Source organism: Hylaeus volcanicus, chromosome 5 (genome assembly GCF_026283585.1).
Source record: "Hylaeus volcanicus isolate JK05 chromosome 5, UHH_iyHylVolc1.0_haploid, whole genome shotgun sequence".
In the NCBI taxonomy this organism is placed as follows: domain Eukaryota; kingdom Metazoa; phylum Arthropoda; class Insecta; order Hymenoptera; family Colletidae; genus Hylaeus; species Hylaeus volcanicus.
The window spans coordinates 986,664-1,014,488 of NC_071980.1; the positions used below are offsets into that span (position 1 = coordinate 986,664).

Below are 27,825 nucleotides of genomic sequence, written 5' to 3' on the forward strand. Positions count from 1 at the left end.
ATATGTAAGGAAATGAATGGGGAATGTATCAGGAAATGAAGGGAAATATACCAGGAAATGGAGGGAATTTAAGGGGAAATATGTAAGGAAATGAAGGGAAATTAAAAGGAAATATGTAAGGAAATTAAAGGGAAATGTAGTAGGAAATGAAGGGAAATTAAAGGGAAATGTAACAGGAAATGAAGGGAAATGAATGGGGAATGTATTAGGAAATGAAGGGAATTTAATTGGGAACGTATCAGGAAATGATGAGAAATTAAAGGTGAAATGTGCCAGGAAACGAAGAGAATTTAATGGGAAATGTTGCAGGATATGAAGGGAAATTAATGGGAAATCTGACAGGAAATGAAAGAAAGTTAATAGAAAGTGCATCATAAACAATCACGCTCATATGTAAAGTAGTTGCTTAGTTATTCGAACAGTTTTTAAGAGAAAGTAGATACATTGGAACCATTGGTAGATTACAAAAAGTAACAAACTATAATAAAAAATTAGATATTCATACTTTGAAATTCTAAAAATGTATTTTCAAACATGTACACATATTTTCAATTATTGTCTTATTTAAACTTTCCGCTTTAATTTGGCAATATAAGATGACCGACGGAGCTCCCTCGTAGCTTCATATCGCACACCACGTCCCTTCCTGACTAATGCCGACATGACCGTCCCTATATTCGTATGTCCGTGGTTCTTGCTGCTTCGAGCTGCATTGAATAACATATAGTCTCTACTTATATTTGTAATATCTGCTATAAGTAAATTACTGTGCGAAACATAGCTGACCAAACGCACGGTAAGTTCGTTGAACTTATATATAAAAAGAACAGATAAATTTGTATTCATTCATACAACTTAGTCTTTAATGTGCACGATTATTAAAGATGGGTTATGAATGTATGTCGATCTTGTGATGTAATCAGTTCTACCTATCATTCGAATTAAAATTTTGTCTTTTATAGTAATTCTTGTACATTTCACGAATGATCTTTTGTTTTAGAATAAATTGTTAAAATGGCCACTCTCGCTCGTAATTTGCGCCCGTATCTCAGGTACGTTCGCAATCAGCAAAGAACTTACGCTGATGCGCCTGTTGTTAGCGATCAAATGAAGTTTACTTTCGCTGGAGCTAATCAGGTATAAATATATATATATATAATTTTTGAAAAAAGTATTTTTCAAAATTCAGGTATATAAATTTTGTAATAACATTGCCATAGGTATTTTATGACCAAGCAGTTATCAAACAAGTGGACGTACCGTCGTTCTCTGGTTCATTCGGTATTTTACCAAAGCACGTTCCTACGTTAGCTGTGCTTAAACCTGGTGTAGTGACAGTATATGAAGAAGGTGGTGATACTAAGAAGGTTTTTGTTTCTTCTGGAACAGTTACTATAAATGAGGATAACAGTGTACAGGTATATTCATTGTATGATGATATGATAAAAAAAAAAGAAAAACAGGAAATATCAAGATGTCCTTTCAATCTTTGTTAATATGTTAATAATAAGCATTTTTAATGGTTGCATAGATTTTAGCAGAGGAAGCGCATCCTGTAGATAATCTTGATAGTTCAGCAGCCAGAGACATACTGAGCAAAGCTCAGCAACAACTTTCGTCCGCGTCGTCTGAACAAGACAAAGCTGAAGCAGCCATTGCCGTAGAAGTCGCAGAAGCTTTAGTACAAGCTGCGCCATAAGCATTATGCAAACATTGTGTAAATGTAAAATCATTATCTGTTATTCGATCTTAGAGCATGTATTCATCGCATCTCTGTCACGGTATTGTATAAAAGTGCAGTAACAATAAAAAAGATATTACTAAGTTACATACATGACTTTTATCACAGAAGAAAATAACAGTACATGACTTTGTATCATAATTTATTAAATGTTAGTCAAATTATACTTAACGATAACACAATAAAATTTCTCTCTCGTCTAAAAACTATTTAGGTACATTGATTTTGTTGCATTGAACAAGTACTTATAACAGCCATACAAAATTTCACGCTAAAATTATAAAACTTGTTTCGTTATATTATTCTGATTTACTTTTATAATTATTTGGAAATTATTTTGCATTAGGAAACAATTATTAAACAATAAATATTTTATTTCAGCTACTAACTAATATATTTAGTATACTACACATAATCGATGGTCTCTTTTTAAATAAATACTATGTAAATTAATGAATATCATTCGTTCATAAAACTATGATTTTAAATCTTTTACAACCATCGTTATGTATGAACATGATATTTGTACATAAAAAATATAATATACCAATCCATTTAACATTTAAGTTTCAAATTTGATATAACACGATACAAACGTCACACGTTTTGTGAACCTTTGTATATTATAAAATTTCTCTCAAATATCAATATTTTATTTCTGTTCAATTTGTTAAAGCAATAGAGCCTTTCCTTTCTATAAACTATGCAACAGCGATATTGTATACATAAAAGGTTTTAAGTAAAAAATCTACAAATATGTTGGCACGCAATAAAATGTATCATAAACTCTATATATTGCATCTACACGATAAAGTCTCTTGAAATCAGTGTTGGGCAAATTTCAGTTAAAGTAACGATCGACAATTACGATTAGCTGTGCGTAGTTGAGAATAATTAGTCGACTAATGCCCAACTCTGCTTGAAATATATAGTACAGGTATGTACATACAGTCCCATACTCTCAATTTGTCCTAGGTAACATCTTTTAAAGTTAACATTTACGTGAAAAATCGCGTTTAAAGCTAAGCAAGCTAATCTATAGATCACTATAAATAACAAATCCTTACTAATGATTTATGCAAAAATATGTTTCTCCTGGCATGACTAGTTGTATAATAAAACATTTGTTTCATTGGTTTCTCGTTAAATGACATTTCATCAACGACGGGATCAATTTTTCTCTACAACACGTTACATCGCTAGTACTCTTACAACAATTACGGCTGAATACTTTTTGTAATTGCTGTAACGTTTTCAAACAAATGACGACGCAACAGGAGCCAGAGCCACCAGGCTCGCTGTCACAAAGACATTCGGTTTGCAAAGAAGACACGAAATCGTTTACTACTTTCGGTAGCACATCCTTCTTATTAGCTTCCGTTACTGGACTATTCGTGCAATTTTGACAATTTTTCACGTGGTCGCATTTGCAATCGATACATCTGCATATGTCAGCTTCGGCTGTAATCTCTTGCAAAACGTTTCTGCTCTTTTTCATCTTTACGCTATCTTCTCTTTGCCTGTCATTGATATTCTCTTGGCAATGCGTAGTTTCTGTACTTGTGGTAATACTTTCTACGTCTACCAAATTAACGTTGTCCAAATGTTGCAACGATTCTAATTGGTTTTCTAGTTCCAGTGGATAAGGCTCTGGTTCAACTAGGTCAACTAGCGAATGAACCGCCGTCGGAAAAGCATTTAATTCTGACCAAGACTGTCTCCTTAAAGCAGATGGAGTCGCCAGTGCCGTGACGTCTATCCAAGGTGAAGGTATTTCCTCTTCAGACGCTATAGCTAGTTCAATAGCTTCCGATTGCGTGGTTGCGACACTAGAATTGAGCGACTGCTCGACTTCGTTAAGAGATCCAGTTCGTAAGGTACCATTGATAAATGATAGATTTTCTATTTCACTATCGAAAAGCTGAGTCTCGTTCGAGGAACTAATTATGTTCGATACATGACTAGTAATAGAATTCGCGTTATACAGTGCTGTATTAGCATTGTCAACGGCTGCACCTACGTTCGATTCATTATTATATGCTTTTTCAGCCATGGATGCCTGATTCTCATACTGCTGCACGTCGCTCGTGAAATCTGTTCCTTCCGATATGTGAGCAATCGTGTTTTGTAAGCCATCCTGTATAATCTTTTGCTCCAAGTTTATCGAATTAGTTTTTATTAAATTATTTGCCTTACTATCCTGAGTTTCCGTCGAAGAGTCAGACGTGTATTGTTGATTCTGATCTTGCTGTAAATTTGAATCGTTTACTTCGCTGAATATTTTAAATTTGTCGTAATTTTCATTATTATTAAAATTATCGATTGAGTGTTCGTTAAAATTATTTAAAATAATATTTTCCGATGAAAGAAGCGTGACTTCTGCAGTTTTATTCGAATTCTCTATACTTTTATTATTAATATCGTAATCAAGCTCTTTATTAAGTCTATTATGACTTAAGATATCCAACATATTGTTTGCGGGAGATGATCGATCATTTACACTTTCCGTAGATAAGTAAGCTATACTTTCATTATTTTCCGTATTACTAGGTAATGGTATAATAGCATAAGATGGCACGTTTGTGTTTTTAGGAGTTAAATCAACGATATCGATTTCCGTCTTTAATAAATCACTATTTCTTTGGTTTCCACTATCGTCTTGATTTCCTTCTTGTTTCTGTGGTAAAATAGTGCAACATGATACATATATTTGATACTAGGATAAATTTTCTTACAGGTATAATACATACGGTTTCATCATTATTAGTCATTCTCTTGTGAGTTTTTAAGTGACTCTTCAGACTGTGAGGTGTAGTGAAAGATCGTTTACAGTTTTCGTAAGTACACACGTAAGGTCGTTCCCCCGTATGCGTTCTTTTATGCGTTTTTAAATGATGCGATGCTGTAAAAGCTTTACCACACCCTTTTTCTCGACACCTGAAACAATAACTTGTTATTCTATGCAAGATCTGTACAAGTTCACGTTTATGTTATTTTCTTTTTACACTTGTATTCCTATCATTCTCGGTTTAATCGCGTTACTTTCATCTAGACTGTGTATATGTGTACATTAGTGTATATAAAAATTAGTAATTAAAAATAGCAAAAAAACATACTTGTAAGGTCTTTCTTGAGTATGAGTACGAATATGTTTCTTGAGATCGCTTAAAGTAGTGAAGAATTTAACGCATCCTGTCTCTTCGCAGTTGAATGTGTTGCCACTGTGAAGTCTTTGGTGAGCTCTCAGTCTGTAAAGGGTATTGAATGCTTTCTCGCAGCCTTTGTGATTGCATTCGAACGGTTTTACTTTTGTGTGTACCCTAATGTGAATCTTTAGGCTGTACGACGTGAGAAAGGCCTTGCCACAACTCGGTTCTGCACATTTAAATCGATACTCGCCTGAAAGTTTTGAGAATTCCCTCCACATAAAAAGTTTGCTGGGCTACCTAGCGCTTGCAGTATCTGAAAGCCATGCAGGTCGAAGCGATCCCTTTATACCAGCAGTGATGACTTCATAAATGAATAAATGTATATGTAATAAAATTTTTGTAAATTACAAGCACATTCTATGCATTTCAATTTGATTAAAAAAAAATGAAAACTAACAGCAATAATAGTAACAGTTCACACCCTTACCTTGTTTCCTTCAATTTTAGAAAGCATAAAAAGTACACACAGAAATTAGTACGAGTTATGCTAGTTATGTAAGCACAAGAAGCAAAGCTCATGGTACTATTTGAAGTTGTATAAATTACACAGCAATTCTTAATGATGGCAATAATCATTATTATATTATATATGTTATTATTACGATACTGTTACAGCTTATGACTCTAGTCGGATGTTTGCAACATTTTTCATAGACACTCATTTATATAACAAAAGTTGTTTAGTTTTTTCTAATTAAGAACTATATAAAAATTTTACCTTTATGAGTTTTCATATGGGTTCTCAAATTTCCAACTGTGCTGTATGTTCTGTTGCAACCCTCGTATTCACAGGTATAACGACCGATATGTTTTTGACTGGTGTCTGGAACTGTGCTTTCAATTTTGATAGTTGCATGCAATGACTTATTTGATAACATGTCATCTTGATCAGAATGAATTCGCATATAAATCTCATGAGGACTAATTGTATGATGTATGGACCTATAAAATAATGAAAATATTATTTAGTTATGTGTATGTATAAGCGAGTTTACAAAAGTAGAACCGTAATGTTTTGACACAGATCCTAATTTTGCCAGCAAATATAGTATATGTTAACCAAGTATGAATAACACCTAGTTGAATGTATTGTTGCATGTGATTACTCCTAAGCTAAATTTATAACATTGTAATACCGCATATATATATATTTTGTAATACAATTGTATATCACATTGATGATCATAAATTGTCTAATTTAGTTCCCAAGAATAAAAAAAAAAACGAAGTATATGTATATTAAATAAAGACTGCACAAGGAAGAACACTCAAAGATACATATCCAAGAAATATGGAGAATTTCTGAGGATTAATTCAACGATAATGTGTTATACTCAGAAACACGAAAAAAGGAATTAAGGGTCTAATTTCAAAATGTGTTATACCCTTATAAGGATGGGATACAAAATACCGCTTGCTATGTAAACGAATAGGTTACAAATCATTTTCGTTCTGTCTCTCGTTTCATTTTCGATCTCAGCAAATAAGTAACACGAAGGAACTTCGATTCATGGGAATAAATAAGAAACACGTAACATTCAAGTGATCTTACCTCGTAGTGTTGTCATTAGATAGCCTTTCGTCGATAGGGGTATCGCCGTCGGAATACTTGTCATAATCGAACACGGCACCTTGCTCGTAAGCTATCCCAAAATTTGTTAAGTCTAAGCTAATACAGTCATCGAGGCAATCCTGAAGATCGTGTGACACGAGAATGTTATCAAAATTTCCCTCAATATCGTCGGCATTCTCGATCTCCTGAAATTTTTCGCCTTCCCACGTCGCCATACTTTTTCTGGCTGCACAAAACAAATCACGAGGTAATACGAACCTAGAGGATCAAGTTTGTAGTGAAAGTAGTTCCCAATGCTGCTCCTAGATGGCGCCACTTATTAAAGAGATAGTGGCGCCATCAGTGGGAAAACGCCCAAGTTCGTAGGCAAAATAGTATCCCTGATTATTGGTAGATGGCGATGTCAACTCTTTGGCTGCATTAATGTTAATTTTACTTAAATGCATAATTGACGCATAGCAAACACAGATACATATTTACAATGACATATTATAGTGTTATAAAGCAAGAAATAGTACTAGTAAAGTGTTTTATTTAAAATTATGGATAATTTATAAAAGGTGTCTGTAGCGCCATCTACCAAGAACCGTAGGAACTATTTTCCCTACGAACTTGGGCGTTTTCCCACCGATGGCACCACTATCTCTTTTCATAGCGGCGCCATCTAGGAGCAGCAGTGGGGACTACTTTCACTACAAACTTGAGCATTTTGCCACCGATGGCGCCATCCATGTTGCACAAAACTTGGTTGTTGAAAAAGCTAAATAATTATTTTATATAATAATAAGTCTAAAATTTAATTTACCATCCACCGCTAGATGGCTATACTATTTGTTCATTCATTCATTCGTTCGTTCATTTATTTATTTAAAGTGCGTAATTTATTATACAAAGCTATTGCACTACTGCGTACTTATTACTAGCTTATTTCCATTCTTCTTATTATGTCTTACACGACTCCTGTATTGTGTTAATACTGTTTGCAGTATCTCTCACTTCTCATCTATTGGGAATAGAATAATCCTCAAATGGAATATATTTAAAATTTATGTAAATTGCATACACAGGTATAGTAGACTAAACAGCATTAGGTTTCTTTTGAGATAAAATTAAAGATCATTATATTATTTTTGGAGAACAATTCTTGCTTTATGTAACGTGTATAAAATTATGTAGGTGGGCGAAGACAATCAGTAATCAACGAGTATAGGTAACAATTATATTTGTCTATTTCGAGTACGCATTAGGATAACAATTATCTTAATCTTAAGACTTGAAGGCGTACGGGTTGGAGCTCTAGTTTGAGTTTTGTATTACACCAAAGGTTGGTTGATCAATGGTCAATACATTTCAACTACAATTTATCTTCTTTCACTGTACGTATGTACTGTACTGTAAGTAAGCGAAAGAAGTAAATATCAAACTAAAGTTTCGATGCTGTGTGTCACAGATCACCTATTTCATTCATTACTCATAATGTTCATTCATTACTTATAATTAAATTATTTAGATGTTCACAGTCTTTTGATGATGCATCTTACAAAAATAATCTTGATCACAAAAACGTATTTTATAAGACTACTATCTCGTCCATTAATCTAGACGCATATTTACAATCCATAATAAATATATTTATTCGAGGTACGACTGGATGGACGACCTCGATCGCTGCTAACCATATTTGGGCCTCCCAAGAACCAAATATCGTTTAACTCCAAGAAATCAAAGGTAAATATTTCTGTAAATGTTGCAAGTATTGTTCGTTATTGTTTCTTATGATATAAAATTGAGAAATATAAAGGAAAGAGAATCTATTATTTTGGCTTCCGAAGGATTATCTTCGTGCATCGTTAACCGACACCCTGTCGTTGCGTAGAACGCTTGAAAACTATGAAAACGCGTGGCTCGCGCGCAGGACCGTTCGCAGGCGGCCATTTTGGAGCACGTTGCTCGTGCAGCTATGTGCTTGCAGTCACGTAGGCACGGTGCTATTCTAGGAACCAAATTTTCCGCTAGAGCCTATAATCCTGTATCTGTGCTACAATAAGTGCACTTGCCGCAGGTAGGCGTGGGAACCATTCCCAAGGAAGCAAGTAGATGGCAGTGACTTCTGTTTCGCGTGTACTCGAGATGAAACTCATTCGATTACCAAAACTATTCTACACGAGATGATAACTATTCTACAAGTTTCGATGCCGAGAATAATTCTTCCAGGAAATATTCTCCTAAGCACGATATAAAATCTAAAAATATTACAAATAAGAAATGGTTTCTACTCGAACAAGCTCCATCTTGTCTACACGCGAAGCGACGGAGAGCAGTTAAAACACGTTCATGCGTGTATTAACCCAACGCTAAGTGACATCACATGCCGAAATGCCTCTAACCGTAATTTCGCGTGCACGCGTGAAACTTCAGGTTCTATTTTCGGTAGATGGCTTCAAGTCAGCGCCATACATCTTCCCCTCAAACTTCGTTCCCATCTGACGACGTGTCGGAACTTTGATCCATGTTTTGATGTCTCGACTTTATGTGTCTCTCTAGGTCTCTTCTTCTGACCAAAACCTTTCCGCACAGCTCGCATCTGTAAGGCGTGTCCCCGTCGGCATGCAGTCGTACGTGTTTGTTCAAGTTGCTCGGATCGCCGAAAGGTCGTAGACAGTATTTGCATTTTAGTGGTTTGTAGCCGGTGTGAGTCCTGCAGCAGAAAAGGAAGTTGTACAATTTAGCTTAGGGTGATTACTAATAATATTAATCATTAAAATCTGTATCGCAGTTAACGCAAGTTGAACTGATCGCCATGGATACCTGATGTGGATCTTCAAGCCATACTTTCTGGAGTAGATTTTCCCGCAGTAGATGCACTGGTTCCCCTGCTTCGATTTCCCAAGATTGCTGACTATCGTCTCCATCTGGGCGGCGTGGGCGTCCGTATTGATGGTTGGCGCGGTCGTTTGGACGTTAAAGGGCGCCATGACGGGTCCCTCTCTAACGGGAGGGCAAACGCTGGCGAACACGTTCGTTTGGTTCATGTAGGGTTTGAAAGCGGATTGTCTGTAGGCCAGGTCCTTCCTCGCGGGAGACACTTGCGTCGACGAGGTGGGCGAAACTTGCGCGGTGGAGGAATTGGGCGAGGTTTCGTTGGAAGGCGACGGAGAAGGTTGATTCGACGATCTCGAGGAGGTGGTCGTGATGGAAATCGTCGAGTCCATAGATTCCACCAGGATTGGGGATATTCTAGAGTTGGGAGACGTCTGCGGAGATCTGGATAGCTCGAATCGGAACGTCGATTGCGGAAACAAGTTGAAGGATAATTTGGATCTCGACGACACGTTGAACTCTTTCGCCAACGTGGACCAGAGGTGATTGGCGTCCAGTCGATTGCACTTCAAAGCTAGGTGGATCTTCAGAGGGTTGGGGTACTCGAAGAGGTTGTTGCACAAGTGGCACATGTACCGGTTCTGTCCTGCAACCGTGGCTTGCTTAGTTGAAATGTCGTTATCGAGGTATCGCGAAAGCTTTGCGCGTTCAGAAGTCTATGAATCTACCTTGAATGTTGGATGGCGTCAGGAAAGGCATGTTCAGCATGGCAAGGATGTCCTCGGTGAACCACATGAGCAGAGGTTCGCCCGGGGATATGCATCTTACGGTCTTCAGTATCACTCCGTTTTCGGTGGACATCAGCAGAACGTTGCAACTTTGACAGTCCTTCGCGAGGGTGACGATCTTTAGCCAGTTGGCGGTGCTTACGAGACCGTCCACGCAGTATAGACGACCGTCCGCATCGGCTACTTCCACCTGTGCCAGAAAGACGAAATTTATTAGAAAATTGAACAAAAATTACAGCTAAATTTCCCTTTACGTCTATCGAAGAAGAACCCTGTAAGAGGATTTGGGTCTGGTCACGCAAAATGGAAGCACTCACGTATTGAATGACCGACGTGTTCTTCTGTGATAGCCTGCTGACGTCGATGACCTCCGTGGAGGAATCTCGTCCGAGCATCCTGGCAGCCCTGACGATCGGTCGTACCGGAAACAAGGGCGTCCTCTGGAGCGCCTCGATGCTCATAAGCAGAGCGTTTTCGGTGATGATAGGCGGGAACATGACGGCATTCGCGGACTCCATTTGTCACGCACCACGGAAGTGATCGTTGTTGGATTGTCACGGAACTTTCAACTCGAGTCCAGTGTATGTTCGCGATGGAAGTAAGGTATCACACTGGTCACTAGATGGTCGAAGACTGCGAGCTCGGGCGAAGCTTTTTAGGCGACGAAATTCTCGGGTAGTAAATTCGATGATCGTGACGCGATGTCAAGGTATCAACTGGGCACGACCTGTATTTTGCGAGAGGCTTAAATATCTGGAGGGCTCGTGCCCCGAATTGCTTACCGAGGGGGTAGCAGTCGTGTCGCTCCCCTCCACTCTGATTGGACCCTTGCGCTTTCGCAGCGCGTATACGCGTAATTGTATTTAAAGATGCGGTTTCGGGGGGGTAACTCGGCCCATCGTTCTTGCGTTTCACGAATCCGGATGCACCCTCGATCACCAGGGGTGGGGTTATTGCTGAGAGGGTGGGAGACGTGAGGGGGGACCTGGTGACATCCCAGCGTAAGGTGCATCGATAGACCTAATCGAACACCGGAGGATTGTTAATATTTTCTGTTTTATACAGTCAGTCTCATAAATATTCGTAGTTTGTCTAAATTAAATAATAGGTTCGATGTTTTCAAATAAATGTTTTATTATAAAAAGAAAACGTCTGTTGATAAAGGTTAACATGTTGCATGAATTTAATTAACATACTATAGGAAAATATATCATTTATTATATATATCGTTTAGAGTTGATCAGGGGGCGAAGCTGTAGCATTCTTATTAACCCTTCTATCTTGGTCTTGCGTATATCATCTTATAGAGTTGTCTCTAACAAGCTTCCAAAAGAGAAAAAGCATGTGCTACTATCCAGCAATTGAAAAACGAACTTTATAGAAGTGGACTCGAAAGTCACAATAAATTTCAAAGCGTTTAATTAATACAGTACTATGAGAAAATTGATGGGACTTGTAAGCTCCGCCAGTAAATAAAGAATTAAATGTACGAATATAAAATGATTGTAGTTATAGCTTTAAGCAGGTGCAAAAGTGAAGCGATAGTCGGGAAACTGATACGAGGTGTCTGTCACGGGAACGAATTACCCAAAGGCCAGCTCGTTGCCCATTTCTTCTTCCCTTCGAAACTGACCGCGACTGGCGCCGGATTGTCTGACCCATTTCTAGTCGGCCATTGTGCGTAAAGAGTCACCTATCATTCATGGGGCACAGTAGCAGGCAAAAATACCGAAATGCGCAGGTACCTGGCGTCCGTGCAATATAATTTGCGTTAATCCATTTCGTTGCAGCGATACCCTTCGGTGGCTTCCTTACGGTCTAATAAGTTACCCAGGGAGTCCCGAGTGGCTTGTATAACTTCTGCCACCATTGTACCCGTGCCCAGGATTATTTTCCTTGGATTCGCCTCCTGTGACATGTATTGCAATTTATTATTATTAAATGTTTCGATTGTCACATTCAATTTTATAGTGAAACTAGGGGATCGTTTAGATAGAAAAGTTCAGAAATAATCGATCTGACGTCAAATATGTCACTGTCGAAGCCTCGACGAAATACCACCTAATTTTTCATATTCGACGACACCTTTCGCCGAGAGGTGATTACATTGCGGGGAACACGAGCGTGACACGCGCAGGTCGTTCAGGGTACGTCACTAGGAAGAGAGGCAGAGGCTGTATGTTTGATGGGGCTATAAAAGCCTCATGTGAAAGGACATTGTTTGGCTCAGCTGCAATCCAATGTGCGCGTCCCGTCGAGGACGGGGGATCCTGTCGAAAGGTGCATCTGAATCAACGGTTGATTAGGAAATTAAGTGGCACATTCTTCTCGCGCTCGTGCGTAGATCGCGATCGACCGATACCGTCTGGATTTGCCTAATCGTTCGTAGATCTGGATACACCCTCCATCCATGAGAATCCTGATTTCACCTTTCTCCCTGACCAGTTCCCCAGTTTCTCCTGCTACGAGCTAGGGACGTTCCCGAGATTTTAGGTCCTCGACTAATAAAAATATTTTACATATACAGTCAATCCCGTAAATATTCGTACCCTCTATGTCGATCGAAGAACTAAATTTTGACTAAATTAAATAATAGTTTTGATATTACCAAATGAATCTTTCATTATAAATATGTATATGAAGAACCTTATAGATGTATATATTTATAAACCACTAATACTTAGTGGTTTATTATTTAATGGAAGTTAATAATTGTAAATCTTGCAGGTAGCCAGGTTGGCAATTGGCTACTATGGTCGGCTATAATGTGCCTGCTTTGGAAAATGAACGTTCTAGTGGCGTGGACATTGCCTATAATTGCCATATATTGTGTGGTAGCGAGACTTAACGAGGGATCAGAGTAATCCTGTTAATTTTCAACGATGTTTTGGCGGGATGTCTAGATTAGAACGTAAAAGGTGAAGGAAAAATCAGTCGTCCAGTGACCCATAATCGCGGTGCCTTATGTAAAGTGAGACCTGTACTCTGCAGCTGGGAAACGAAGAGTCGAGGACGTGTTGTACTGCACGTACATGTCTTACGAATATTGTTCGTTGCAATTTGTAAAATGTGGACATAGAACAGCCCAAGGGTCAGTGGAACGTTCTTGTGAGCCTAATGAGATGCCTAATCTTCGTCCCGAGTTGGCCCGTTCGTTCCAACAATTTCTGCAGGTATTTCGTGCTAATAGCTAGTACCTACCGTTACGTTGTCCAAGGCTATTCCTTTCGATCCTTATCTGTTTCTGGTTAAAAGACTTTTAGACGTTATTGTGGCAATTTAACCCCTCCCGTAAAGATCAAGCTAGAGTCGCCTGCATTCCTGCTTAACGATTCTAGGATGACGCATTCGGGTCCGAATTTTGTGGACAGTTCCTTGGGAATCGGTCGTTCTACCTGTGTTAAAATTATTATTATACAAAATTTGGATATCGTTTTTGGAGTGATCAATTTACCACCTCCAGTGTACTTTTAACCTCCATCTATCCTTTTTAGATCGTGAATAATTATGAAAAAAAAAGCATAACGACTCAACAAAAGATTCCCGAGGAAGGGTTACATTTCAAAGACGATTGACTCGAGATGCCAAAGGAGGCGAATCCAAGCGGTTTTATCGAATTAGCGAGATTACAAAGTATACGGTCACCCCGAAGAAAGACTAGAAGAAGGGCACGGTTCCTTCTCGGTGGACCTCCCGCACGGGTGACGTGATTCATCCCAGGGTGAATGGTGCCGGACCAGGGAATGACACGAGTGTTCACAAGCTGCACCATCCCCTGTACCAACCCCTCTCTCTGGTCCCTCGAAATTCAAGCACGAGTGTTTCACCATTCTCCTACCCGAAAGCAAGCTACGGCAAGTGTTCCTAGCCCCTCGCACGCTTCGTCGACGGCAAACACTGGGCGTCGAGGTCTCCTGGAAATTTATTCTTCTTAATTTACTAGCCGTGTTGCTTCCCTGGACTGTTTAAAAATGTTTCGCTGTTTTATTATACGTCTTTCGCTGTTGGGTTCGCTAAGGAATTCCTAGGGTTTGCTAACGAATCGAATTCGAAGGGGGTCGTTTATTCGAATTTCGATTTTAACAAGCAGGTTTCTGTTGGTTGTATTTGTAGGATTCTGTAGATTTCTTCGACAACTATCAGCTTTTATTTAGACTGGAACGCGCTCGTGTTGTCAGTAGTAAATAAACATTTTCGTCTGCCACCGCAGCGGGGGCGGGCGAATTTCGATTTTTGCCCGCATCCCAACTTGGGGTTCCACCCTCTGGACGTCTCTTTCTAAAATCAGGGTGCATTCAGAGAACCGCGAGCCAGCAAGCGAGCAAGTGTTCCGCCGTGACCAATGGGCCCTTGCACGCATGTGCGCGCTTCCCAATGCGATATTAATATCGCGATTATCATCTACGTATTATCGTCGCACAGCCCCTACGATGCTCAAAATAAGCTTGCCAGAGAACACCCTCCTCTTGGCTTGTCTACCTTTGCCGATTATTCTTGGCAACCAAAAACAATTTATTTATCAGCCGTGGCGCAAAGAGACGCGTTCTCGTAGCAATCTGTAGACTTTTTGTACGTGGAATATTTTTTATTTTACACGAAAACATTCAGGTCTTACGAGGGGGTAGAAAAAATCAAAATAATTTTCACTCGTTCATTTCTCGATACGAAAAATTTCATCGATGTCAAACGTATATAAAAGGTTTGCTTTACAATGTAAACTTTACATCGTTAGGTGCCTAGCGTCCGTGCATAAATTTGAGTCCTCGAGCGAAGGCTTTTCCGAGAGATTTTTGACACGGACGTTCGAAAACGCGGGACCCCTTCGGCGGAGACGTAACAAATCTTATTGTTTGTCCCCCTCTTTACGAGATTCTATATAACACAACCACGCTGGATGCTGCGGTGCGAAGCCTGAATTATGGTCGCCGTTGCGGGGAGGTGACCATAAAGGTGATTCGTCTCGGTTCTGCAAGTGTCAAAAGTCTGCCTCTAATAGCTTTCCCAACGAGGCGCTAGCTTATGTATTATTAATATTCGTCGGAGCGGTCGCAAACACTGGTTACTCGCTAACGGACTGCACTGATCTATAACTCTTTGCGAAGTTGCAAAAAATTTGAAATTCTATTTAAATGAAACCTTGTTGCTCCTTTCATTCCTACTAATGTAAAAAATGCCACTATGGGGCCCAACGAGAAAATTGGGTTAATTTTTCGACTTTCCCTGACCTTGGCCAACATAACGAATTCCATGGAACATCAAAGAATGAAATTATCGTGTAGCGTGCGTATGTAAAGGCATGTCAGCGGCTCTGTTGGGTGTAGTCGCAATTTAGTTGCTTGGGCCACGTGCCTCCGACATATTGTCCGTGTCGCCCAAAGCCGAGTGCTCTCAGTAACACGACACGTGCCGCTCGAATACCCTGCTGCCACACGATCACAGAGGATGGCGCAGCCCTGTTGGCTCGTATTTAACCATTAGGTACTGTTTACTTGATTTTAAGAGTCAATTCATCCTACGAGCCACCGCAGACCACGGGCAAACAGCCAGAACGCGATGTCTCCACCTTCATCGACGAACTCTTGGATTTTCATTCAATATTTTTCAATATACACCAGGTTGAATTTCTAATCGAGTCATATATGCAATGAATTATTACGAAAATTGTTGTAATATAAAGTGATCGTAGAAATATAAAACAGGGAGCCAGAGTATCACCGTTTACGCCAGAAAATGTTCCACAGCGGATGCGAGTGTCCTCGATAATTGTCAGAAAAAATAAAATCACGCGTAGATGCAGGTGACACGGGTCACATGACGAAATAACGGGACAAACGGCCCCCTGCGCAGAGATCAGCGACAGGGGCAACCTGGGGCCCCCCTTTTTCGAGCCTCCCTAAAACACGATTCACTTGGCACACAAGTTTTGCGCATAATAATACGCGGTATCGTGAGCCAGGCCCCCGCTTAATTTAATCCAATACAATATGGCTCCCCTCACCTTGTCCAGCGTCGGAAGGGGTGCGTTAAAGAGGGTGGGTGGCTTTTTAAAACTGTGCCGATCTCAATTCACCGTGAAACCTCATCCTATTATGATCGATCTAATCCTGATCGGCCTGGACAGGTTTTTTACTTTCGCGGTGTACCGACGAGCCTTATCTAACCTCGAGGGTGGACAGATTCGACTGTTTTTTTTTGTCCCTCTTCACCTCTTTTCGGCTCGTTCTGTTAGACGAAACTTGATTCTCGGTTGCCCAAGTAACTAATAACATCCTCGGGATGATTCACGAAGTACATATTATGATTACGAAAAGTATGCTCGTCGACCTGCGATTACTAGCAGCTTCGATCTTATCCGATAAGTCTACCTCGGGTAGGTTTTCCCGATCGAACAGATAACCTGCACTTTTCGTTAGGTATCAGAGGATTGCTTCCTTAAACCATCGTTAAAGAACGGCGATAGCGCAAGGTTGGCAATTTCGGAAAATTTCCTTTAGACGACACAACAATCCGTATTTATTGTCCCTTCGTGGAATCGTTGGCCAAGCAACTGCTGAAACAATGAAATTTTAACTTATTCCGGATTATCGCCCGGCCCCAGCGTGCTTGCGACATTATTCCTAATGCAACAGTCCGCAACGTCGTCTTGGTAATAGCCAATATTTCACCTGCACCCTTCCAGAAGGACAGGTACGTACAAGTCTAAGGTAATCTAATAAATACGAAGCCAAGTCGCAGGAGGCAGGTGTCGAAAAGACGCCGAACCGGCCATCCGTCCAGACTCGACGACGCCAGTACCGTTTCTTCTTTCATTTTCCATTTTTTCAGCCCTATCGGCTCGAGTAATCACTGACCCTCCTCAATAGTCGACCTTAATTGCTACCAACTACCATTTCCCAGCTTAGCGACTCTCTATAGACAATTCGTGAGGCTTACAATTACTCCTGAAAGATTTCCCTGATTTTTTGTGAGAGGAACGTAAAAGGTTATTTTTGTTTGGAAAGTAAGGAAGTTAAAAATTCGTTTTGGGATATTTGTATCTAATGGCGGGTGACGATTCCCTGGGATTATTTTCCGAGTGCGGAGGCACAGCTGAAGAGACAATCGTAAGATCCAACGTAGCTAAAACCGTCGAACGTAATTTCTTCTCCCTTCGTTTCGTTCTGTTGTTCCAGATTACTGACCCCGAAACTCGAAGGAAATCCGTGGATCCAGAGGTAAGTTAACCGTTAAGATTAACCATAGTTGAGGTCATATTTCTTGGCGGTGGTCCATTTAGAAAATGTAATATTTAAAGGAAATGAAGACCAAGGGGGAAAACTTATTATGTCCAATTATTACCGAAACTGAAACATGCATGAACGTCCCGTCGTCGAGCTTAGGAGGATCGATAATTAATTTTCGATAGATTTTCTTGGAACGCGTGGTCACGGTGGCTCGTGTTTGCCCATCGGGAATGACGCGACGGTAACCTGTCACTGGCCGCGACCCTGTGGAGATGGATTTGTTTCGCAGCTGTGTACACTGCTTAATGTAGAAGCCACCCGGGGACGGGGATCGCTCCAATACTAGTAAGGTGTCCCTAAATCCGAAAGCTAACTATCATACGCTCGTTTCTTCGTCGAAGATCAACGAGAGTTAAAACCTCTGTAAACGAGCGCTCGAAAAAAAAATTTGTGACGCAACAATTAAACGTAACAAGACTATTAAATATTATAAATACATGGAAGACGAATATCAAGTAACAAGCAGTCTTAAACAAGCGCCTTTATTAACGTTTCGACCGCTCAGCTTCGCGCCACCTTCGGAAAACTTGAAAACACAGGAATTAAATTTACAAAATTAATTTTACGAAGGTGTGAAATAATTTTCAAATAAAATATGGTATTGAAATTTACAGAAATAAAGAAGGTTCTTAAATAAAGAAAGGTGAACGTATTGTTAGACAATGTCTGTGTTCTCGATAACTGGTGGTTGGTAATTCACGAAGTTAGGATCGTGGTCGCCATTTTCCACGTTTTCCATCAAAGGTTTCCGTCTCCTCGAGGCGTCGTACTCTTCGCCCAGTTTCCTGTACGTCTCTGCGCGGTTCTCCAGAATCTCCCTGATGATCTCTGAAACGTTAAACAAAAATGGCAAGCAGTTTAAACTTTATTGTTTATCTTTCTTTTAAAGAAAGTTGAAAGTTCCTCTCGGAGGTTGGGTGGGAAAATGTTTCAGCATGGTGTTCAGGAAGGAGCAAGGTATCACCGGGTGATCCTATTTATTATTATTTACGATGCGGTGTCTGGAGCGACAATAGAGTCTCCAACTTGTCGCGACCTACTGGCACCAGAACGTGGTTATGAATGATCGTAGTCGAAGCCTGTCCCTTTCTTTTATGACTCGAACCTTCTTTCCCTTCGAAAGGTAATAATTAAAGGCCGCGGGGGTCCCTTTTACAGCTCAATGAAACAAAACCTTCGTGGACAACACTGCATTAGCGCGACATTAGAAGGAGAAATTAGGATATTCGGTGTAATTGACACCTCCATAAATCCGAAGTCACTGGAACCCGTAATGTCAACCATGGATTTTGCAGGGCCCTCTTCGAACTAAGCCTAGGATCGGGGATAGGCGAATACTTAACTGTGCAAATGTTTAAAATAAAGGATACGAGTTGAACAACTTTCTCTTCGTAACGCAAACAAACGTAGAGCTTAAATTATACAGTTAAATATTTCACAGTGTTGTAATTCGAGCGATACGATAAATTTACCCATGAGTAGTTCTCGACTCTCGATAATGTTGCCCATCTCCTTCTTCACCTCCTTCATCAGCCATGGCACGAAACCTTCCTCGACATCTGCGGAAACAAATATCGCTGCAGTTCTCACGCGTCGTCACGTGAGAATTGAATCGCACGGAAATAGACGTTAGAAAGGAAATAGCGTGCATCGTTTGTCATTCGAATTGGATAAAGGACGTAAATAAAGAGAAATTAATAAACCTTTCTGATTAATTAATTCACAAAAAATAGCATTGTTCTTGCGAGTTCACGAACCAGCCTTGATCTCGTCCAACAAAAATCCAGACATCTTCAGTCCTTCTAGAACCGCCGGAAGAAGCTCAGCTATGTATCCGGTGAGAAGGGTGGCTGCAGCGACCCGCTCTTCCGTTTCCCTTTGAGCTTTCACTGCTCTCTCGTGTTGCCTCAATCGTTGATCCTATAAAATATAAATTTCCGTGAATAACCTATTCCGTAATATTGTTTTATTCATTTCGTGTGGAATGCTATTTACAGTCAGTCCTATAAGTACTCGTCTCCCTATGTCTATTCAAGAAATTTGACCGTACAAATTTTACCTGTTTATAATATCAGCGTAGATTTAATACCTTTTCTTCCCTTATCCTCCTTTCCTGTTCCGCCAACCTCTGCGCCTCAGCCTTCTCCGCTGCTCGGAGCTCCATGAACTTCCTCTGCTGCTCCTTCAGGGCGGCGATCTCCTCTTCCTCGAGGACCTCTATCAGCGCCTGCTCCACCGTCTTGCCCACGAGCTTCTCCAGTATGGGTTGCACCTCGAAGTCGAAGTCGAACAGCTGAGCAGACGACGTTTCCATTAAACATGATCGCCGTATCGATCGATTTTACACGCAGGAGTACTTACGTCACCGGGTTCGATCTGCGTGCTGGCATCCTCGCCAACCTTGTCCGGGCAATATTTCGGGGTCGGTGGCCTGTCCAGGAAGTAGTCGGTTTGCGTCGCGACCTCCAGCTCGTCTGGTTTCTCGAACAGCTGTAATATGTACGAAATTAATTGCGGGGTGGAACATCGAATTAATTATTTCAATTAAAATCTGAAAATACTTCATCTTGAAAGCTTAAGTAAATTATTATGAGAATACCCTTAAAAAAATTACATTGCACTCTATCGAGGGTTGATTTTTAATATCGTAAGTTAAATGGTTTTCAGGACGTCGTTTAAGTACGACGCTGGTGTTTAATGGGTGAACAGAGGGTAGTCAATTATTAGTCTACCTCTTCGAGAAAGACTTCCGTTTGCACTGGCTCGTGTTTGCGACCAGGAACAGGCGGGGGTGACCCTATTCTGGTGACGAGAGCCTTGGTGGCCTGCGCTTGAGCCCGTTTCCTTGCCAAATGTCTTCTCCTGGCTTCCGCCTGCCTCGCCGCTATCGATTGCTCGCCATCGATCTGCAGGAGATACGCAAATATTTTCCGAAAAACGACAACGCGTCGTTCGTGAATTTGCTCGCGTTACTTTGGGCTTCAGTTTTGTGATTAAGTTTGGTTTTTTTTATTACTTACAAGGGTAGGAGCGGTGGCGTAGGTGCTTCCGCGTACAACGCGCCGATCGAACATGATATTCCCGAAAGGAACCGGTTGATCGCTGTAAAAAAAAAAAGTGGAAAAACGACCCTACTATTTCGAACAAAGATGTATCGGAAATGTATGTAAAAGATATAAATAAAATTTAAAAGAATTCAGAGAAAATTGTCATTCTTGGGTAAGCGTCGGCGAATTGTGACCAAAAGACAACAATAATAGGGCACTCCTCGCACGTCCACTGACCCCTAGCCAGCTTTTGCCACTGTATGGCCCATTCGCAGCGTGCACCAATAGTAGCTTGCTACCTCGAAACGTGAACGGAATGAAAAGCAGGCGGCATTCGAGGCGATTCGAGGATTGTTGCGAGAAAAGAATGGTACATGCATGCGTCACACACGAGAAGTGCGATCGTTCGGTCGTGATCGTTACCCGCGAATATTCGGTAGTCGCCTAAGCGTTGTGATCTTGATTGGCTCCAGCTTTTTCGGTAAAGCTCGCGGCAGCCGTGGCAAGCTAGAAAAATAATTGCGTCTCTTACAGAGGCCACAGACGCGCGATGCCCGATTCGATCTCTCTGCAACCCAAATTATTTTTCGAACGAGTTGCCAGAGCTTTTAGCCTGAATCCTCCGCCTTAGATTTTCATAGAATTAACGTAGATTAATGTAGATTAACGTATATACGATAATGTTTATGCATTTATGCCCAACGAAAATATGGACGTACACAAGTCCAACAAAATTGTCGAATACATGGACGCGTTTTCCAAGGATACCAAGAACAATCCTGCGTCGAGCATCCGTCAAACTTACGTAGCGTCGCTTTTCTTGGCAATCTTCGCTCGCTCGTCCAAGGTCGCCGCGGCCATGGTCGTCGCGTTCATCATTCCCAAGGTGAAGTCCACGGTAGCCTTGAGGGCAGCCGGACACCTAGCGTTGTGGCTGCTGTGACGCACTTCCGGTTTCTTGGCCAGCGACACAAGGGACTTGAATCTCGACCTCAGAGGGCAGGTATCCGTTTCATCAGCGTCGCTCGATCTGGGACCGATTCCAAGCAGCGCCGCCACTTCCGGCGGTGGCATCAGGAACTCTCCGGTCTTCACCGTGGTGATGAACGGTTTCCTGCCGAACATCTGAGTCCTATTCGTGCTCTTGCGTTCCTCCTCTTTCTCCAACTCCTGGATCCTCTTCAGTTTCGCGTTGAGAACCTCGTTGAAGTCCTCCGTCGACAGAGTGATGGCTGGCTTGATCACTGGGACCTTTTCCGCGGATCTGGAGCTCTCCTGACTTCTGCTTCTCGCTTTCTTTTGAAGGGGATTCGTCTGGTTGGACTGCAGGCTGGCCTGGACCAGGTGATCGTTCGATCTGCTGATGCGTTTGCGGAAGAAGAGGTTGTTGTTCGCGTTCTCCAGCCTGGTAACGTCCGATTCGTTCGTTTCGTCGTCGTTGACGTGGAGTAACGGCAGGTTGGTGTCCAGGCCATCCTTCTGAAGGATCGTGAACGCTGGGGGATCCTTTCGATCGTGGTCGAAAGGATCCCCGTTTGCTGTCGGCGCTAACGCGGAAATCCCTGCTGGCATCTTCCAATTGCGGAGCAAAGTCAGGCACACACGTTCGGTATAATTACTTTCACATTGGGCACCATCGAAGTGGAGAGAGTCAGCTTATGGTCAGACGAGAGGCACAGCGAGGAAACCGCCTCCTCGACTACTATCTGAATTATTCAGGAATAAAGTCACGCATGTTAAATAATTCTCGATTTACTCGTAACCGGAGAATCGCGATGTCGATGTGCCATCGATCGCCAGAAGACTCTCGTCAACTTCGGATTCTTCGACGAAAACTTTTGCCAGAGAAACTCCCGATCTTCGAGACGGCGAGCATAGTGGAATCACTTTGTACGTATCGAAGACATCAAACCTTCCATTTGGGTTCAGAGACGGACACAATTCCTATCCAGGCAGACATCTCGAGTAACAAATAAGGGTTGAATTGAAGTCGAACGAAAAATTTGAAGACTTATCCGAGTAAGAATTCAATCGTAACGAAATCCTCGCTAAATACTAGATAAATCGATATGTCTTTGATTTAATTCGTTGTTTATCGTTCGAACGAGATTCTAACAATCTCCGGTCGAAAGTCGAGCTTGTGTTCGTCGATTTGGTCGCGGTTGAAGAGAGAGGTCGAAGGGAGAAGTCAACGAGGATGACCACGCGGCGTTCACGGCATTACTAACCGGCTCGCAACGGCGCGAACGAGTTCAGAGACTGGACAATGTCCTTAGAATCGACCGATATAGACCGCAGACGGTGTGCGCGTGTATATTTTTACTACAGCAGCGGCCACTCAATAACGCTGACCACCGTCAACTTTGCGCATGCCTAAGTGATGCCGAAGGGGCTCGAAATCGGTGGTAACTATGACCACGTATGTCCGTCCACGTTCCGTGCAGCAGCGCCAGGAACTTGTCCCGAGCCTCACGCGACCCCCATCGTGAACCTCTTCAAGGTGAAACACGTTACGCGTTTGACCGATCGTTTTCTCCCGCCTCGACTCGCCATCGTCGAGGGAAGTTCACGAACTTGGTGCGATTAAAGTAGGAGTACAACAAAGTTGAGGGTGTGTTTTCTTGTGGAAAGGTTTCAAAGTCCAAAGATTTTCTTAAAGTCTATTAACCGGAAACAAAAAAGACGAGCACAGAGAAGCGACTAAATAATAAATTATTCGAGTAGTTCAATCCTTAGCCACGAATTTCGTTTTCTAATTCCACGAAGTAGCATTCAACGCAGTGCGTTGGAAAGTATCGTGACGTATTCGTTTCTATTTCTCATTAGCATACTGCGGCTGTCCTTGAAGGTGAACTCACGGCTTCGCGCGAAACGCGCCGCGTGATTCGAAATCGTGACACTCGATGGCTCGATCGCGATAAGATAAGCGAACCAAATTGCACGCATTCCGTTTCTTTTAGGAACAAATAATTTTATTACTCGTTCGCCCTTGGTAAACTCGGTTTACACTGAAATTTATTACTCGATTTTGGCGCCCAGATCGCTCGGGAGCGGTCTATCTTTTTAGCGCACGGCAAACGCGATAAAATCAACGCGCGGTCATTCCCTTCTGGCAGCCATCAACGAAATAATTCACACGCGTCCAGTGTTTATTGCTATCGACGGATCTACACCTTTACTGTTGTCCGTGGTTTCTATTTCCTCCCGAGACGCGCATGAGAATTGATTACCCTAGCGTAATAATAGATGATTGTAGGCAGGAGTCCATAGTCGCCTGCAATGTCAACCTTTTACGACCCATTGCCCAATAAAGATTTCTTGGAACAGCGTGCAAACGAGGCGTGATTTTCCATGAATATCGAATCTATATTCGCGAATCAATTTTTTCATCGAAACGTTTGTTTGGGAACGAAAGAAAAACAATAGACAGAAATTACGTTGGCTAATTATCCAACGGTGAGTTGGCGACGATGACTCTCGATAACGACGAGCGCTATTTTCCTCTACACTGCTCCAACGTTCGCCAAGTTATTACTGTTCTCTTGTCGCGATATCGCCGCCTAGGTGGAACGACGCGATAACGAAAGTTTTGAAAAACTTACGACACGGGCCTCTGTTACTCTTTGAGATTAGCATTTTATTCCTCGACGCTTGCCCACGAATTGCCAGCAAGCAGTGATCGATTCCACTGCTGTTCTTGCTTTGGAGTCGTTTACAATGTTTAATATACAAATATCCTTACGAGATAGATAAGCAAGAAAGGAAATTAATAAAAACAGATGAGGCAATTTCTAGCTATTTCTGCGCAACTTATAAATTGTGACTTAAATCGCTAGGATTCCTCCACTTTCGGGGCTCCAAATGTTATCCAGTGGAGGTTCCCAGATCCATTGAAGTATTCAGCGACACTTACGTGGGAGGATTCCTATACTTCTTCTGAATATGCAGAATGGCCCTGGGACTCCTAACAAAGGTGTACATCTCCCTTTTATCCGCCTCCGCGGTAGGTACATTGTAGGATTGCAATCCACGACTGCACATACGGCATCTCTCAGCGGTCCTGGCAGCCATGTTTCTTCCTCAGGACTTCTTCTTCGACGAAAAACGTCTCGAACACTTCTCGATCACTGACCTCTTTCCGAAGATGCTCCCGTGATTTCGAAACGTATAGCGATCGCGTTATTAGGAACACCTTTGCGATAAACTTATATATTGGGGGGAAATCTTTCGCGCCCGTTAGTGTCGATCGAGAACCTAACCCATAAAAATTGGGGCGGCTTCGTGGCACGACTGAATTTCACCAACGTCGCCAGGGAGACGCAAACAAGAAGGGAGCTTGGAACGCACAAGTATCGATGTAACTCAGTGGTTTCTAAATTTTTAATGAAAGGAGATTTCTGCGCATGAGATGGATGGTGGGTCTAAGATAATGGATCATTTATGGAGATAGCCTTTACGATCATCCCTCTTTTCATTTTGGGAAAGGCTGATGGCACTTCTGGAACAAGAATTTTTCTTATTTTTGTAAATTTTCCAACTAGCTTGTTTGGAATCAGGCTATACCGTCGATCTATTAGGCTTATATAATTCTTTGAAGTCATTAATCAATTATACGAGCTTTAAATGAACTTGCCATCCACGTATCTAAACGTTATCTAGTGATAATAACTGGTACGTTCCGTTGGTTCGGTAGATGATTTTATTGATGGAAGGAATAGATGTTATTTTACCTTTTCCACCAAAGGTACGTCGTTACCTGCGGTGATATTGCCGCTATCTATGCTATCGACGGTAGGAAATCTTCTTTACTATGGCACCGTCGATATTACAGCTATTACTGTCGTTCTACCTCGTTGACCGTGTCAGTGACTTCCAGAAAGTTCCACGAAGGGCGCCACCGTTCGGACTATTCAAATCGTATCTTCGCGCGGTTTCCGGAGATTCAAACGTAGCCTAGACGGCGGAATAATTTACGAACCTGTTTACAAAACACCTTGAATGCATTCATTTGGTCGCAAACAATTCGTTATCACGCATGACGCACAATGTAATCAGTTTCTTGCTACGTGGAGCTACGCTTCTTGCATTGCGGAAGGTCTTCCTTGCGAGTAGTCGAATCCTCAAAACGTTATGATGTATCGATCAAGAGGACGACGAGATTCGACGAATTTATTTATTCCAAACAATCATCCATCTTTCGCAATTTATTATTGAAAATACATCAACTCCTCGCCGTGATTTATGTGCTCGAAGACAGGTCAAGTTTTCAAGGTGGACGGAGCGCTCTGGTGTGATCGTCGAATAGCCAAACATTCTGGGCCCATCGGATACGACGTCAAAAGAGCGTTCCTAAAGCGACGTTAGGCATCTATTGTTCAAGGGCGTCGACGTTTGAATTAATACGAGGGTGTAGACTCGAAAGGGCGTTTCGGGTTAGTTACACGATCGACGGGTGGGTAAGGAATGCCTGTCCTTCCTGATTCGACCGAATGGAGGAAGAGAAAAGCACGAAGATCGATTCGAATTGAAAAAATAGAGAGCAGGGGAAGGTGGAGGAGCGCGGCTGAGGGATAGGAAGAAGTTAAAATCGGAGGCGTAGGAGGAAGACTCGAGGAAGAAGGAGGGAGAAGGAAGAGGGCAAAGATTTTGGCACCCTGCTGAGCCTCCTAATTGCCTCGCCATCCTTCCCTCGAAACATCCAGCACGCCCTTGAACTCTCTCCCGGGTCCACCCAGCGTCCTAAAAGCTAAAAGCCTACCGAGGGCCCCGAACCTCCTGTTTCTCTCGTCTTCGCTCGACTCGCGCGATCCTCCTCTTCATCCGGCGCTCCTTCTTCTTCATCCAGGACGCTGAATAAGCAACATCATCTATCACACTGCGCGAAACGATATATTTGTTTTCGTTGGACCTCTTTAATTATTTACATCCAGCCCCCGAGTGGAGCCCAACGGTTTACTTTGCTCCTCCTCGGGGCCCCTGTTCCTGGACCTTTCGTCGGTCGCCTCGGTACAGTTTAACCCGTTAAGTATCGAATTATCGTGTATTCAGGGTTGCAAAAGTATTTTATCGATCGGGGATGAATGAGTTTCAGGAACGTATCGGTGTTACGACCGTTTCGAGTTGGCCTCCGCTTTGAAAGTAGTACACACATTGGAATCTGTTTCGTCACCGAGAGATTAAAAATATGTATTTTTCATGTCGAACATTTCAATCAAATGACGTTCGGACGACTGCGTCGCATAGATAGTTATATATTAATATGCAGGTAAGAATATATTGGCCAGGTGGTATCGGTTCGTTCAAAGTCAGCGTAGATCAAGGTTGCCACGTGTCGTAAAACAATTCGAGTTACTCTTCCAATCTACTGTTAAATAGGTAAAATTACACGTGGTCCACGGTGCTTAGAACGTCAGCATTGGTAATAACGTGTTACAAGCCGCATGGATCGTGGCCAGTGGCGAAAATAGGAGATGCTCCAGATGATGGACCGTTTGGAGAGAAGGTCCGATTATCGCGGTGGAATGCCCGTCCTGGAATCCGTGATGAAATTCGATCTCGCTATTGGAACCACCAGATAATGACTAGGAAGTCTGGGGGCGTGGTAATGAGGGCTGGACCCGAAGAGCAACTCGCTCCGCGGGTCCCGATCTCTTCTCTGTCTATTTCGCGTCCCTCAACGGTGCCTGGGCCCCGTGCCCCGTTCTATCCTGGTCCCCGTCACTCGCGCGGTGATAAATTACGCTCGAGATATCGGCACCTCCTCCTGTCCATTTGCCAGGGGTACGTTCGCGTTGCTTCGGCAAGAGACACCCCTCGAGCCTCTCGAAGGCCGCTTCGTCTTCTTTGGCAGTTTCATCTGGACCTGGTAGGCGCAACGCATCAATCTTGACCGCGAATCTGCGCCGTGGTCTCTTCAGGTACTCCCGGGAACGTTTTGCTGGCAGTAACACTCTCAAAGAATTCCAGACCGTGAAACGAAAGTGTTTGCCTGCCGCTGGAATATTTCGTGCCCGATCTTTCGTTTCGGTGGAGAGGAACCCTTGTTTGTTTTACGCGGACTCGATTGTCCGGGTCGACCAAACAGAGGTAAAGGGAGGCTAAACAGGGAGGGCGTCCTCTCGTTTACACCAGTTGCAGCAACATCTCTGCCCGCCACCTTTTGTCTCGACTCCCTTTCTTCGTGTTTCTCTTTTCTCTCTGTCCTTTCTTCGTCTTCGGGTTTCTCTCGCGGCCAGGTCGAAAGCGTCGTCGCACATTCCTCGGCGATAGGAGGTCGCGCGCGACCGCGGTTCGAATTTGGAACAAGGCCGATCTAATGCGCGGACAATGTTAACTGATGAGCGAAGCCGGACCCGTTGCAAGAA

At 42.3% G+C, this 27,825-nt stretch overlaps 4 protein-coding genes and 1 long non-coding RNA gene across 8 annotated transcripts; 2 read left to right on the forward strand and 3 right to left on the reverse strand.

Annotated features, from left to right (window-relative positions):
* The first annotated feature begins 637 nt into the window (after positions 1-637).
* LOC128876769 (ATP synthase subunit delta, mitochondrial) lies at positions 638-1,828 on the forward strand. Its single transcript, XM_054123414.1, has 4 exons — positions 638-796; positions 1,001-1,137; positions 1,221-1,418; positions 1,532-1,828. The coding sequence occupies exons 2-4, from the start codon at positions 1,015-1,017 to the stop codon at positions 1,697-1,699; spliced, it is 489 nt and encodes a 162-aa protein (XP_053979389.1). The 5' UTR covers positions 638-796; positions 1,001-1,014; the 3' UTR covers positions 1,700-1,828.
* A 211-nt stretch (positions 1,829-2,039) lies between these two features.
* Positions 2,040-7,211, reverse strand: LOC128876768 (zinc finger protein 148-like). Of its 4 annotated transcripts, XM_054123410.1 has the most exons (5): positions 6,503-7,211; positions 5,669-5,892; positions 4,858-5,140; positions 4,492-4,678; positions 2,040-4,418 (listed from the first exon to the last, which is right to left on the reverse strand). In XM_054123410.1, the coding sequence occupies exons 1-5, from the start codon at positions 6,736-6,738 to the stop codon at positions 2,871-2,873; spliced, it is 2,478 nt and encodes an 825-aa protein (XP_053979385.1). In that variant the 5' UTR covers positions 6,739-7,211; the 3' UTR covers positions 2,040-2,870. The 4 variants fall into 4 exon arrangements, with proteins under 4 accessions (XP_053979385.1, XP_053979388.1, XP_053979386.1 ...); XM_054123413.1 differs by lacking the exon at positions 6,503-7,211 and having other exon boundaries at positions 4,858-5,203; positions 5,669-5,811; XM_054123411.1 differs by lacking the exon at positions 6,503-7,211 and having other exon boundaries at positions 4,858-5,385; positions 5,669-5,804.
* On the forward strand, positions 4,118-6,492 carry LOC128876770 (uncharacterized). Its single transcript, XR_008457116.1, has 3 exons — positions 4,118-4,256; positions 4,479-4,578; positions 6,153-6,492. It is a non-coding gene; the product is annotated as an uncharacterized LOC128876770 (long non-coding RNA).
* A 1,778-nt stretch (positions 7,212-8,989) lies between the features above and the next one.
* LOC128877124 (zinc finger protein 420-like) lies at positions 8,990-11,131 on the reverse strand. Its single transcript, XM_054124154.1, has 3 exons — positions 10,072-11,131; positions 9,332-9,989; positions 8,990-9,221 (listed from the first exon to the last, which is right to left on the reverse strand). The coding sequence occupies exons 1-3, from the start codon at positions 10,202-10,204 to the stop codon at positions 8,990-8,992; spliced, it is 1,023 nt and encodes a 340-aa protein (XP_053980129.1). The 5' UTR covers positions 10,205-11,131.
* A 6,444-nt stretch (positions 11,132-17,575) lies between these two features.
* Positions 17,576-22,680, reverse strand: LOC128876205 (radial spoke head protein 3 homolog). The gene is made up of 8 exons (XM_054122379.1): positions 21,267-22,680; positions 20,435-20,516; positions 20,147-20,320; positions 19,776-19,904; positions 19,504-19,707; positions 19,172-19,334; positions 18,887-18,973; positions 17,576-18,242 (listed from the first exon to the last, which is right to left on the reverse strand). The coding sequence occupies exons 1-8, from the start codon at positions 22,031-22,033 to the stop codon at positions 18,070-18,072; spliced, it is 1,779 nt and encodes a 592-aa protein (XP_053978354.1). The 5' UTR covers positions 22,034-22,680; the 3' UTR covers positions 17,576-18,069.
* Between the last annotated feature and the right edge of the window lie 5,145 nt (positions 22,681-27,825).

Bases quoted from the DNA above. Each gene is read 5' to 3' on its own strand.
- LOC128876769 (XM_054123414.1), top strand. From the start codon at position 1,015: ATGGCCACTCTCGCTCGTAATTTGCGCCCGTATCTCAGGTACGTTCGC. The intron at 1,138-1,220 runs GTATAAATATAT...ACATTGCCATAG, and splicing joins CTTTCGCTGGAGCTAATCAG to GTATTTTATGACCAAGCAGT. The intron at 1,419-1,531 runs GTATATTCATTG...ATGGTTGCATAG, and splicing joins ATGAGGATAACAGTGTACAG to ATTTTAGCAGAGGAAGCGCA.
- LOC128876768 (XM_054123410.1), bottom strand. From the start codon at position 6,738: ATGGCGACGTGGGAAGGCGAAAAATTTCAGGAGATCGAGAATGCCGAC. The intron at 5,141-5,668 runs GTAAAATTTTTA...CAAAACTTTCAG, and splicing joins CCATATGAAAACTCATAAAG to GCGAGTATCGATTTAAATGT. The intron at 4,419-4,491 runs GTATGTATTATA...ATTTTACCACAG, and splicing joins TGACTAATAATGATGAAACC to AAACAAGAAGGAAATCAAGA.
- LOC128877124 (XM_054124154.1), bottom strand. From the start codon at position 10,204: ATGTCCACCGAAAACGGAGTGATACTGAAGACCGTAAGATGCATATCC. The intron at 9,990-10,071 runs GTAGATTCATAG...CCACGGTTGCAG, and splicing joins GACGCCATCCAACATTCAAG to GACAGAACCGGTACATGTGC. The intron at 9,222-9,331 runs GTATCCATGGCG...TTTCTGCTGCAG, and splicing joins GGCTTGAAGATCCACATCAG to GACTCACACCGGCTACAAAC.
- LOC128876205 (XM_054122379.1), bottom strand. From the start codon at position 22,033: ATGCCAGCAGGGATTTCCGCGTTAGCGCCGACAGCAAACGGGGATCCT. The intron at 20,321-20,434 runs GTAAGTAATAAA...TATCTCCTGCAG, and splicing joins ACGCCACCGCTCCTACCCTT to ATCGATGGCGAGCAATCGAT. The intron at 18,974-19,171 runs GTTCGTGAACTC...TTGTTTCCGCAG, and splicing joins GTTGGACGAGATCAAGGCTG to ATGTCGAGGAAGGTTTCGTG.